Source organism: Schistocerca nitens, chromosome 4, assembly GCF_023898315.1.
Source record: "Schistocerca nitens isolate TAMUIC-IGC-003100 chromosome 4, iqSchNite1.1, whole genome shotgun sequence".
Taxonomy (NCBI): domain Eukaryota; kingdom Metazoa; phylum Arthropoda; class Insecta; order Orthoptera; family Acrididae; genus Schistocerca; species Schistocerca nitens.
The window spans coordinates 138,107,008-138,120,637 of record NC_064617.1 but is presented as its reverse complement, the minus strand read 5'-3'; the positions used below and the strand labels follow the sequence as shown (position 1 = coordinate 138,120,637).

Here is a 13,630-nt window from a genome sequence, read left to right as displayed (position 1 = left end):
GATTGCTCAGACATCCCTTGGTATGATATAAGCAATGAACCGACTTTAGACGGAAAAATTCGGGAATTATGTCGCAAAATCATTGCACTGTATGATAAACATGCTCCTCAACGCACTGTCAAGGTAAAGAGAGCTCCCGCTCCGTGGCTCACCACTGCATTACGCCAGTTAATGAATAAACGTGATGCTGCACATAGGGCCTTCAAGCGTAACCCAACTCCCGAGGCGTACGAAGCTTATAGGAAACTCCGAAATAGAACCAAGCAGAGCGTGAGGAATGCCAAAATCAGACATGCCCGCTCTGTCGTATGCGGCATATCTAAACCTGCTGCACTGTGGAAAAAGCTGCGCAGTTTCGGTATAGGGAAGCGAAGATCTGACGCTGTTTATCAAGTGTCTGCAGAAGAATTAAACGATTTCTTCTCAACAGCTGTAAACTGCAACGCAGCGACAAATTACCAGTCCCAAGATATCAATCTCTCGAGAGACAAGTTTTTCCTAAAACATGTCACTACCGGCACAGTACACAAGGCAATTACGAGAATCTCTTCCGAGGCAGTAGGAAATGATGGAGTGAGCATTGGCATGATCAAGAACGTCGTAGACACTATTACCCCAGTTATCACAGACATCTTCAACCTGTCTCTTGTCAGTAGTACATATCCTACTGAGTGGAAGCAAAGTTTAGTTCAACCTATACCCAAGACTGACAACCCTAAGTCGCCAGGTGACTACAGGCCGATCAGCATACTACCTGCAATATCTAAAGCCCTAGAATACATCGTCCATGAACAGCTGACGGATTACCTCAAAACTCATAACATCCATGACAAATATCAGTCAGGCTTTCGAAAGCACCATAGTACAGCAACTGCACTAATCAAAGTAACTGATGACATTAAACATGCTATGGACAGACGTGAAGCTACCATCCTAACACTGCTTGACTTTAGCAAGGCTTTTGATACAGTTGACTTTGATATATTACTAATTAAAATGAAGCAGCTGAATTTCTCAAACAGCGCAATACACTGGTTCGACAGCTACCTCAAAAACAGAAGTCAACAAGTCATTTGTGGGTCGGAAAAGTCATCATGGAAAAACGTGCGCTCTGGAGTTCCCCAAGGCTCCGTCCTTGGTCCATTACTCTTCTCACTGTACATTAATGATATTTCTTCAGTGATTCACTCCTGCAACTACCATCTATATGCCGACGACATCCAACTGTACATAAGTGCAAGCCCCAAGAACATTGCTGACGCAGTAGCGAGTATGAACGCGGATCTTTGCTCTGTTTCTCGATGGGCACAGAACCTAGGTCTGAAACTAAACCCCAAGAAATCCCAGGTCATACTTATATCTCATCCAAAGTTAATCAGTCGGCACTTTCACGAAACAGTCCCTCAAATACACCTCAATGGTACCCAACTACCATACCAAAAAACAGTAAAAGACCTTGGAATAATCTTGGATGAACACCTAAACTGGGAAGAACAAACAGTTACAGCTTGCCGGAAATCGCTCTCCTCCCTACATGCAATTCAGAAATTTAGAAAAATATTTCCAACCCATGTTAAACAAAAATTAGTCCAAACACTAGTCTTGCCTAATCTTTACTACTGTGATGTAGTTCAACACGGCACAAATAGTGAAAATTCGAGACGCCTCGAGCTAGTGATGAACGCTTGCGTTAGATACGTATGCAATATACGGTTGTATGATCATATCAGTCCTTCATACTCCCAGCTAGGTTGGATACGCCCACATAAGGCACGCGATCTCCACACGATGTGCTTACTTCATCGATTTCTTAGCCACTGGTGCCCTCAATACTTATCTTCTCACATTAAACACCTATCATCATTCCACAACCGCAATACCAGATCGGATACGTCTAGCATCTTGGCTGTACCTTTACATAACACAAAATCTTTCTCCATGTCATTCTCCATCTCAGCCATACGACTGTGGAACGCGCTCCCCTGTGATCTGCGTCTTATCCGGAACCACTCAACATTCAAGAGGGAACTCAAGACTTACATATTAGGGACGGTATAGCCACCATTGTTGGGCCCCTCTCTTTCTTTCTCCTCTCCACCATAGCTTCGAATTTTACCATTCTATTTCTCTTCCTCTAACCTATCTACCTCTTCTATATCTCTTTCACCCCATTCTATCGTCTTATGTCTCTGCTTGATGAGAATAACTCACAAGCTGCAAGAATATAACGAGAAAATTCCCAACTAGCAATAGGACTGACATTCATAAAAGAAAAATATGTTTACTTTCATATACATAGTCATTATTATTATTATTATTATTATTACTATTATTATTATTCTTGATTGTTATAATTAATTTATGATTGTTATAATTATCATTGTACTACGTTTATAATCTCTATTTTTTTTCTTAACATTAATACTGTATAACATGTAATATGTCCTTAATGTTCTGTAGAAACTGAAATTTGTTGAATCTGAGTATGCCTGGTTAGGTGTAAGAGAGGGCCTGAAGGCCCTAATCTTGCCAGGTAAAATAAATGCATAAATAAATAAATAAATGCATAAATAAATTTAATGTGTGTGTCACAGTAATGCAACTGATCTCACAGCATGCTGCTGAAATGCATCATGCTAATTAAACATTAGTTAAGGTTACTAAAGCAGCAGAAATTATTTCATAAATTTACATTATAGTCATAGAGCTCGAACATTTCCACATAACATGGATAAATTTAGGGTTAAGATATATCTTGCCAGTGGTCTGTACACTGACGATTCTAAAAGGTGGATTAAAGTTATAAAACCTGCAATTTTTTTTCCTCGAAATTATCACACAAAAACTGTAAAACTTGTCACTTCTAGATGTAATCTCCCTGCAGCTGTGCACTTTTTTTCCCCACAATGTTGATGTCATAATTCTGTGGCTACTGCAAACACTTCTTTAGGAGCCTGATTTGACAACTGAAAAATTGGTGATGAAATAATGGCACAGCTAGTGAATGTGCGACCATGGAGAGAAACTTTCATTGTTGGAAATAGCCAAGCCAGACCAGATAAGTAGGGATCATTAATCACCTCAAAAGTTATTGTCATAAGGAAACTGCAGCATTGCATTTACCTGAAGTGCTGGTGCATTGTCTTGTTGAAAGAGCCTTTGCCAGGTGTTTTTCACACGGTGCTGGAAGGAACTTGGTCTTCATTAGATCTTGTAGGATGCGCCTGTGACCATAGTGCCCTTGGGTATGTGATGAGTAAGGATTATGCGATCACTAACCCAGAAGATGGCTGACATCAGATTTTCAGCAAAGCCACTTACCTGAAATTTTATGGTGACAATGAGTCTGTACTTCCATTGAGATGACAGGCACTTTGTTGTATCTATGTCTCGTCCATTGTCACAGTCAGTGGAAAGGAAGTCTCATTCAACCCATCATCATGTGTCAGCATTGCTCAGCTACATGCTATGTGCACAGCCTTCTGGTCCTCTGTCAGCTTCATGGCACCCACCTGGAGGACACTTTTCACATTTTCAGGCTTTCATGCAGAACTGTATGCACAGCTCCCATAGAAATATCAACTTGTGCAATGTGTTCTACACTCATTTGGCAATCCTCCAAAACAACTTTCACCACTTGCCCAGTAATTTTGTCAGACCAACTGGTGCGAGGTGGAGATTGTCTTGGGTGGTTGTCATGTGATGTTCTACCTGTTTTGAACTGTTGCACCCATGAACACACATTAGATACATCCATGATACAATCACCACATGCCGTACTCAAATGGCAATGAACTTCTCTCGGTGTCATGCCGTGCAAATTGAGGAAACAAATGATTAAATGCTGTTCTTGTAATGAAAAGTTCATCATTTTAAGTAACAGGCTTCATTCTCACCACTCCGCTAGAGTTTTGTGTGCCGTACAGTGCTGCCATTTCTGTCACACATTTACAATAAGTGCACACAACATGTTTGTATCTGTTTCCAGACCTGAGGGGGGGGGGGGGGGAGAGCTCTGAGGTGTTGTAACTTGAATGCACTTCATACAAGCTTGTGTTCCCTGACCTACTACTGTGGTGCACATTCAAAAATCTGTTCATCACAATGTTCATTAACCTGAAGGGCCTGGAACTTTTACATAAATAGCCACTCCCATTTCCTTCTTATTAGTTCTACACCAGTGTGCTACTAGCTTGTATCCATCGGGACGAATCTGTTCAGATTGTTGGTGTTGATCTCACTGCACTGAGGCAGATTCAAAAACAGTTGTATTGTAGCATATCCGGTTTATGTTGTTAGGATTTGCTGCATATCATGCTCTAGTCAGTGAACGACTAATATTTGTGTGTCTGGTCACTTTGTGAATATAATCACAAAACTCTTTTCTGGTGACTTGCTAGCCCATTTTTAACAACTGTTCATCCACATTTTTAACTGATAAGATATTAACAACACATTCAGCTGTGGGACCAGATGTGTACAAAATATCATCATCAGTATATTGAAGAGCGGAGCAAATAAATTGAAGGGGATTCATTTAAATCCCACTATGCAATGTATGGAACAGTGAGTTAAAATGCTTCTTGTGGTAGTAACGTAGGTCCAGTTATTTGTTTTTCATTTGTATGTAAACCATTCTCTTTTGTAGATATGTTGAGATTCCAGTAATCTGGTAACCTAGTTTGTCCCAATTTCTCATGCAGTGTTGGTATTTGAACGTTGCTGTTTTTCGATAAGATATGGAGGAAAAATACAATCAATTACTTTTTTTCTTTGGAGTCAACAAAATACATCTGAAGAAATGGTAGATAAATTGCGGAACTATCCGTGACACTTGAAAAAGCCAGACTGAGACTTCAATTGCATTTCATTGCATTCCAACCAATATTCTGGACAGTTTTTAATGGGTCTTCATGAGTGTTCCATACATATGAAGGCAAGGCACAGAGGCCTATAAGATGCAATAATTCTAGCATCCTTCTCAGGTTTTAATATGGGAATAATCATATGAGTGGTCCATTCCTCCATTAGCTCTTGTTTCATGGAAGATAAAATTAAATAAAGTGTGGCTCAAGGCGAGTTCCTGTGCACTGTATAGTAAATAATGCCAAGCCTAGGTGCAGTAACCTGAAAGGGTTTTAAGGCGTTTTCTCATCTGTAACATGTAAATGAATTAGGGAGAGTGTGACTGCTATGTGCTGCCTGTGAAATTAGGATCGATAAGATAGTGTAGCAGCATGTTCCAGCCACAGATGTTTGCAATCTGGCAGTATTTCTGTGCAAATTGTTTTAATATTTGCACTTCTTGTGAAGCATCAGTGATGCTAGTATTGTTGTTTGCACTATTGCAATATTCAGGCTAGGATACTTACTTGTGATGCTTAAAGTACTTCTTTTGATGGCGTTCTCCCTTCTGTTTTCCAGATATTTTTGAAAGTTCTGTTCCTTAGATAATACATTTTGTTGCATCATCATATTAGCAGAAAGGGAATTGTAAAATTATTATCCAATACACACAGAGTGCAGTAACTGTGTATCCATTCTGTGTACTGGCTCGAAGACTTCTTAAGTAATAGAACCCAGTACGTTGTCCTCGATGGTGAGTGTTTATCGGAGGCGAGCGTATCATCTGGAGTGCCCCAGGGAAGGGTGGTAGGTCCGCTGTTGTTTTCTATCTACATAAATGATCTTTTGGATAGGGTGGATAGCAATCTGCAGCTGTTTGCTCATGATGCTGTGGTGTACAGAAAGGTGTCGTCATTGAGTGACTATAGGAGGATACAAGATGACTTGGACAGGATTTGTGATTGGTGTAAAGAATGGCAGCTAACTCTAAATATAGATAAATGTAAATTAATGCAGATGAATAGGAAAAAGAATCCTGTAATGTTTGAATACTCCATTAGTAGTGTAGCACTTGACACAGTCACATCGATTAAATATTTGGGCGTAACATTGCAGAGCGATATGAAGTGGGACAAGCATGTAATGGCAGTTGTGGGGAAGGCGGATAGTCGTCTTCGGTTCATTGGTAGAATTTTGGGAAGATGTGGTTCATCTGTAAAGGAGACCGCTTATAAAACACTAATACAACCTATTCTTGAGTACTGCTCGAGCGTTAGGGATCCCTATCAGGTTGGATTGAGGGAGGACATAGAAGCAATTCAGAGATGGGCTGCTTGATTTGTTACTGGTAGGTTTGATCATCATGCGAATGTTACAGAAATGCTTCAGGAACTCGGGTGGGAGTCTCTAGAGGAAAGGAGGTGTTCTTTTCATGAATCGCTACTGAGGAAATTTAGAGAACCAGCATTTGAGGCTGACTGCAGTACAATTTTAGTGCCGCCAACTTACATTTCGCGGAAAGACCACCAAGATAAGATAAGAGAGATTAGGGCTGGTACAGAGGCATATAGGCGGTCATTTTTCCCTTGTTCTGTTTGGGAGTGGAACAGGGAGAGAGAATGCTAATTGTGGTACGAGGTACCCTCCGCCACGCACCTTATGGTGGATTGCGGAGTATGTATGTAGGTGTAGATGTACGGCATAAGTGAAACGCAGAAGTCACATTAATGCTGAGTATACAGAACAGTCACTGAACAATGGCATTACAAATTAGGCCATAATTGTAAATATATTTCACAAAATATTTAGAGAATGATTACTATCCACTTGCAAGAGGAATATGCCACGCGTGAGAGAATTATCTCATTCACTGAATACACATTGTGTTCTGGAGATCTCATCAAGGAGGAGAATAATCAGATCTTTGAAATGAAAGGATGTGTTATAAAGAGAATGCTAATAAACTGTTCTGCCTACTATGCTAGCTGCTGATTAATCATGGTTCTGTTTGTGTTATAACTACAAGAATTGGAAAATATTTTATGTTTTTTGTCACTTTCTTCTTGGCAGGAAATATACAGTCACGCTCTGCTCTTTGCTGGAGTTAAGAATTTAAGATTAGAGAAATTTATTTGCGTTATGATTAATTGTTTTTATAACTAGGAAATAAAACTTTTATATAGTTATACTGGTTGTTTGAAGGACAATAACTACTTTTTCACAATGTTAATGTGTTGCCTATTGCTAGAACACACAGATATGTGTATACTGCAACTCCCAGAGTGCCAGAGGGAGAGGAAGAGAGAGTCTTATTAGTTTGTAAGTATCTTTGTTTTTTTACTGAAACAAGCTAAGTGAGAAATATTTAAGCTTTGTTGCAAAATATTTATATCCCAGCAGAAGGCTGCTCCACATACACATGTTTTTACTTTATTAATTGAAAAAGATTCACCATCTTGAGAACATTCTTGTGTTTGAAACTTTGTACATAAATAAAAATTAATTGTGTAATGTGCGTATGAGGCTTTCATGACTGGGAACATTATTCATGGCAGTAAAAACAATAATTTTCTATCTTAAGAGTCACTTTATCTGAATAATTTGCAAGAGCAGTTCTTGAGTTCATAAAATGTTGTTTGGATGGAAAGGAAAGATTAGAGTGCCGCATAAAGGGAACATTCATCTTCTGCAACTATGTTCATTCATTCCTTTGTTGCATGCTCTGTCTGCTCATGTACCCCAGGGCTACTTCAGTGAGTTATTGAAAAGCAACTAAGATGTATTACTTCTGTAAATCTCTCTCTCTCTCTCTCTCTCTCTCTCTCTCTCTCTCTCTGTCTCTCTCCCTCTCTCCCCGCGCCACCCCTCCCCACTCACACACTTGCTTTTGCTTCTGTTGTGCAGCCCTTCTCTGTCATAAATTTAAAAATACAAATTTGATTATGTATATTTGACTGACCTAATTTGAAGTTTTAGCTGATAATCAACATAAATGATCTCTTCAATTTACAGGTTGTCAATATGATAGCTAAAAATATTCTTGAGTTATCAAATGTGCCTGCTGACCTCTATGAATGTTTAGAACTGGTCCAGAGCTGGTACTCTGGCATATACAAGAATTCTTTGTACCTTATTGTGCATAATATTGATGGCGAAATGTTGCGCAATGACAAATGCCAAGATGTTCTGAGTCGTCTAGCTAGCACTCCAAATATATACCTGCTAGCTTCTATAGATCACATAAATGCTGCCTTAGGTAAGTTATTTTTTTACATCTGATTTGACTGGAAAACACATTGTTAGAAAGTTTTATATGTGATCGTGCATGCATCACAATACTGGAAAAAGTTATGATAAATTTGCAGATTTTTGTGGGGGATTAAACAGATTATTGAAGTACAGTTATAATAACATGGCAGGGACAACATGTAATGATCAAAGGACTGATTGCAGTATCATGATTGCAACAAACATTTAGTGCAAGGCAGCTTTCAATTTAATGGTGCTGCTAAGGTGATGTACAACTTGTAGATGGTAACATGTAGCATTATGAGTGGGCATAGGGACAAGAGGACATTTTACTTATTAACAATAAAAACTGTGCCATAGTTATTAGCTCCATTTTATTTAATGATGGCTGGATTTCCCTTACTGTTTGATCCAAAGTGTGTTCATTAAGACCATTTCTGGGCACCTTATTTGTCATTTGATGTAAAGTTAATACATCAAAGAAAGTCTGGAGGCATTTTAACTGTATGAAAGTGAGTTATGCTACAGAGAATGATATAATGCTGTGCCACAAACATTATGCATGTCATAGCTAGAAGAGGATCATTAATTGAATGCAGTGGTGCATGACATTATGATACTACCAATTAAAATATTATGGTGCTCCACCAATAAACCTTAAGTTTCTTTGCTACCCAGGTAGGTCTATGCTAGTTCTATCAAATGAAAAGTTCATTACAAGGGGACAGAATAGCTAGCCAGTACTTATCTTTAAGTGGCAAAATTTCAGCACTACCAATACACACATTCAAGGTAGGAAGAAAACTATAGCTATCTTTATAATATTTAGACATTTTTCTTAGGGATGAAAGAGGACTCATCTGTTGTAAGAACAAAGATCTTTGTCTCCCCCTTGTTGTCACACCAGGTGGGTTTTGTAAGCAGAACTCAACTTCTACTTCCACATAGAAATTTGAATGAAGGTGTGAAATAGTGGCATCACAAACTGGAAACAGATAGGTTCTTCATAAGCTAAGGCAGGCAGGTCATGATACGGAAGACTAACACAGTCAAAGTCCATGCACATGCATGGTGATGGCATGTACAAGTATCTCTGAAGAGTAAAACAAACACAGACCTAAACATCATGCTGTCTGTTGTGGAGGTCACACTGATATCTCTGTAAGACATGGTCATACAGCTGGCTCCAACCATTCTTACATTGGCTCAGGAAGAAGACTTAGATGGTACATGGCTGCAGACTTCATGCCAGGCAGCTCGCAGCATCACTGCCTGATATTGTAGCAATTACACAGATTGATGGTGCAGTTTCCGTACTGATATACAGTAGGGCTACTGAAGTGGGTCCACTGCAACCTGAGGTCTGAGTGATTTTTGTCTCCTTAAACTTTCCCAGTCTATCCCTCTTGCTTCCCTGGGGGGGATGAAACTGGTATGAAAGACAGGTATAATTATTTTCTACTTTAAATGCATCTATTGTCAGTAATGGAATTTTGCACCCTGAAGGTGAGTAGTGACCACCTGTTCTGTCTTACTTTCATTTTTCAGTGTTAGTACTTCATAAGATTCAACAAATGGCCAAGACAGTTTCTGTAAACTGATTTGAGTTTCTGCTCTGAAAGACACTGCGTTGGTATATTGGCTGGCAGAAGTCTGCTTAGTGTGATGTCTCTTGTATTGCGTGGCTTCAGATCAATGTATGTTTTACTCCGATGAAATTGTCATTACATACACTTATTTTTACAGAATCTTGCTGGCGTTAGTAAGTTCATCAGGACCAACATTGAGTGTCATTTCAAACTCTGGTGGTTATTCAAATCATTACTGAGGCTGTCATGCTGAGTGCCTAGCAATAAATGACACAATTACCTGTAGCTTTAATCCCATCTATCTTTGCTGTTCTTGCACATTGACTACCATGTTCTCGATAATAACAGAAAGATTGATAACAGAAATATCATAAATACTTTCCTATCCAGTCTTTTTTATCATGTCATAAATATAAAACAGATATCTGACATTTTCTTCATATTTTGGTTATAATATGTCTGCTTGTGTCTGTATATGTGTGGATGGATATGTGTGTGTGTGCGAGTGTATACCTGTCCTTTTTTCGCCCTAAGGTAAGTTTTTCCGCTCCCGGGATTGGAATGACTCCTTACCCTCTCCCTTAAAACCCACATTCTTTCGTCTTTCCCTCTCCTTCCCTCTTTCCTGATGAGGCAACAGTTTGTTGCGAAAGCTTGAATTTTGTGTGTATGTTTGTGTTCGTTTGTGTGTCTGTCGACCTGCCAGCACTTTCATTTGGTAAGTCACATCATCTTTGTTTTTAGATATATTTCTTCATATTTTGTTATAATGCATTATTTTATAGTTTTTTTGTTATGACAGAAGCTAGTATGAGCTGTACTTGAAATTCAGTTTTGATTTTGCAGTCTGGGATCAAGCGAAGTTGAGCAGCTTTAACTTCACATGGTGGGATGTAACAAATTTCCTTCCATATTTCACGGAAACATCATTTGAATGCTCTGTGATGGTGAAAAATTCTGGGAGCCTGGCACTATCATCATTAAATAATGTGTTCAAAGCTCTCACAACAAATGCGCGCAGTATCTTCCTGCTCATTGCCCAGCGCCATATCGAAAATAAAGACAACAATAATTTTCGAGGTAAGCCTGAAAAATCAAAACAGTTCGTTAATGTTGTCAAACAGTGGAAAAATCGAGGATGGAATGTAACAATATGATGAAAAGAAAGTTGCTACTCAACATATAGCAGAGATGTCAAAAATAGATGACACAAGTATGGCTTCAGCTGCCAGAGACTGGCTGAAAGCTTATTTACGACAGTCTTTTTGTTGTGCCTATCTACGACTCAGCATTTCTGCTATATGGTGAGTATCAACTTTCCTTTTCATAAGTTTGTTAATGTTGTAATTGTTCTGGAACTTGTTACTAGAATTTTTGAAAAAGAATGAACACTTCAGTTCTTGACTTGTAAAAACTGAAACTTTACTGACAGACCTAACTGTTGTTTCCTCACTTTTCAACTATTGCAACCCTTAGAACATTCTGTTATACTTGAAAAATTTGTAAATTGACCAATTTAGAACTTGTAAAAAATGATAAATAGTTCATACACAGAACTTTGCAGAAACAGATTTTTTAAATAGACAGAATTAGTGAATAAAAAACATGTTAGATTAACTTTAATAGGCTCTTTTTTACTCCACTGACAAATATTACTTTCAAAAATTTAACCCCTAAGGAGGTGAAAACAAAACTGGCCATTCTTGTCATTATAGTTGTGTTTTTAGAAACATGTTAAAATGTTCTGTTGCCTTTGATGAGCACCCTGAAGTTATCTTGTAATTAGTTAAAAACTCAAGGCATATTTACTGTCAGGCTTACACAACAGTGAAACCCATCTACGAAAATAAAAATAGACCAGTCATGTGTGATTACTGTCCCATTTCACCCATCTAATCTCTGAAATTTTAGAGACAGTGGCCTGCAGTAGAACAGTGACAGCATAACTTATTAACTGCATCTCAGGTTGGCTTTTATAAAGGATTCTCTACAGTGTAAACTGTATATGATCTCACATTTGAAGTTGTACAAGAGCCTTAAAAAAATGCTGTCAGTATATTATCCTGTGCTTTGCTAAGGCTATTTATTGTCAAGATAATATATTCTATGTGGGAAATTAAAGTGTTTTAGCTTTAATAGTATCCATCTTCTATTGATACAATTTTACTTTTGTAACAGGAAGTGTGACAAACTATATGACAGAAATAAATACAAACTACGGCTTTTGTCACTAATTTACCTAAACGATCTTTCTCTATTATCGAAGGATAGATGAAAATCTGTAATGTTAGCTGATGACAAAAGCCTTGTGATCAAGGGTCCTGGCTCACAGCCACACAGCCAAACGTGGTCCACAACAGTTTTACAGTAACAAGTTTGTTGTAATCACACAGAAACTTGTATTATGAAATTCCAACAGTCAAAAATTCCCTCAGGCATCAGATCTCAACATTGGTGATCATACACTAAGTGAAACCCAGTGTAAAACGTGTTGAGAATGCTGTTGGATAACATATTAAAATGGAGTCAAGTTAACAAATTGAAGTCTAAATCACCATACTTGGTTCTGCATGTTTTGCAATTAAAGTATCTGTGGTCATGTTGGTTTGAACATCACGTTGTTGGTTTATTTTGCATGTTTTCACTTCATGTTGTCTTAGAGAATAATCTTCGGAGCAATGCACCTAATGTAAATAGTCTTTTTTTTCTTCTTAGGATTCCTTTCTTCTGCAATCACAGTGATGCAATTAATATAGATTATATAGCATCTTTTGCAACTGTAATAAAAGTCCTATTTAGACCATATGTGTTTTTCTTTATTTCAAAGTGTTTTCGGTGGTCACTGTAACAATTTGGATTTTCTTCCAAATCTGTTTGTCTAGATGTTCTCATGCTTTACATTGCCAATATAAGACAGTATTAAATTACAATTATTACTCACAATTTTATGCTTCTTACTTGAGTCCTAATGTTATTCCATTCACAGGGGCTCAATTTTTAGAACGTTGCAGTTCACTGACAGTCAGTGAATACTGGGTGGTTATAATTAAACTTTCTCTATTTAAAACATTATAACACAGGAACTAATTACCATACAGATACCAACCTTGGTATCATTAATGTCAAGGACATAGGGAAAAAAGTAATGCAGAATCAATTCAATTGAAACACTTTTAATGTGCTGATATAGTACATCATACCATTACGTACTGGTACCATTACTGCTAAAAAAAGGGCTCAATATGACACCCATCAGTGTCCAGAAGAGTCAGAAAGCACAGGATTGCATTCTTCACAGCAGAATAAAGCATGTCCGTAGGTATGCTGGCTACCTCTCTTGATATACTGCGCTTCAGATAAGCACACGTGTGAATGTTTCCCTGGTAAACCCTGTCCTGCAGGTAACCCCACAACCAGAAATGACAGGGAATGAGATCAGGCGATCTCAGTGGCCAATTTGATTGTTTCTAAATGTGTTTTGGAGATGCAGGTGAACTATATGAGTGATGTGTGATGGGGCCCCATCTTGCATGAAACTGTAGAGTTCAGTGCGTGTCTCTTCTGTAGGGTGGGTATGACATGCTATCGAAGGATATTGTGATAATGCTGGCCAGTCACACTCCACATCTTTGGTCCTTGAGTGCCAACCTGTAAAAAAAAAAAAAAAAAAGAGAACTGACCAATGACGAACGTAACTGTGAAGCCAATCCATAAGGCGACACATTCACCATACAGAGGATCTTCATGATTGGAGATGAAGATCCCCAAACTTGGCAATTCTGTGTGTTTGCCTCACCTGTCGGAGAAAAATGAGCTTCATCTGTCCATAGGATGATCCAGGGCCAGCTCTCGTCAATTTCAATCTTTGTGAGAAACTGGAGAGTGAAGTCAACACATTGTTGTGTGTCCTGTGGTGCAAGCTGCTGTACAGTATAGATCTTGTATGG

At 38.4% G+C, this 13,630-nt stretch overlaps 1 protein-coding gene across 1 annotated transcript in view; it reads left to right on the top strand.

Annotated features, from left to right (window-relative positions):
* LOC126253077 (origin recognition complex subunit 2) overlaps window positions 1-13,630 on the top strand; it is a 124,077-nt gene that overhangs the window by 98,309 nt on the left and 12,138 nt on the right. Inside the window, exons 7-8 of the mRNA XM_049954172.1 lie at window positions 7,858-8,101; window positions 10,530-10,763. Of these exons, the coding sequence (XP_049810129.1) occupies window positions 7,858-8,101; window positions 10,530-10,763 (478 nt within the window). The remainder of the gene's footprint in view (window positions 1-7,857; window positions 8,102-10,529; window positions 10,764-13,630) is intronic.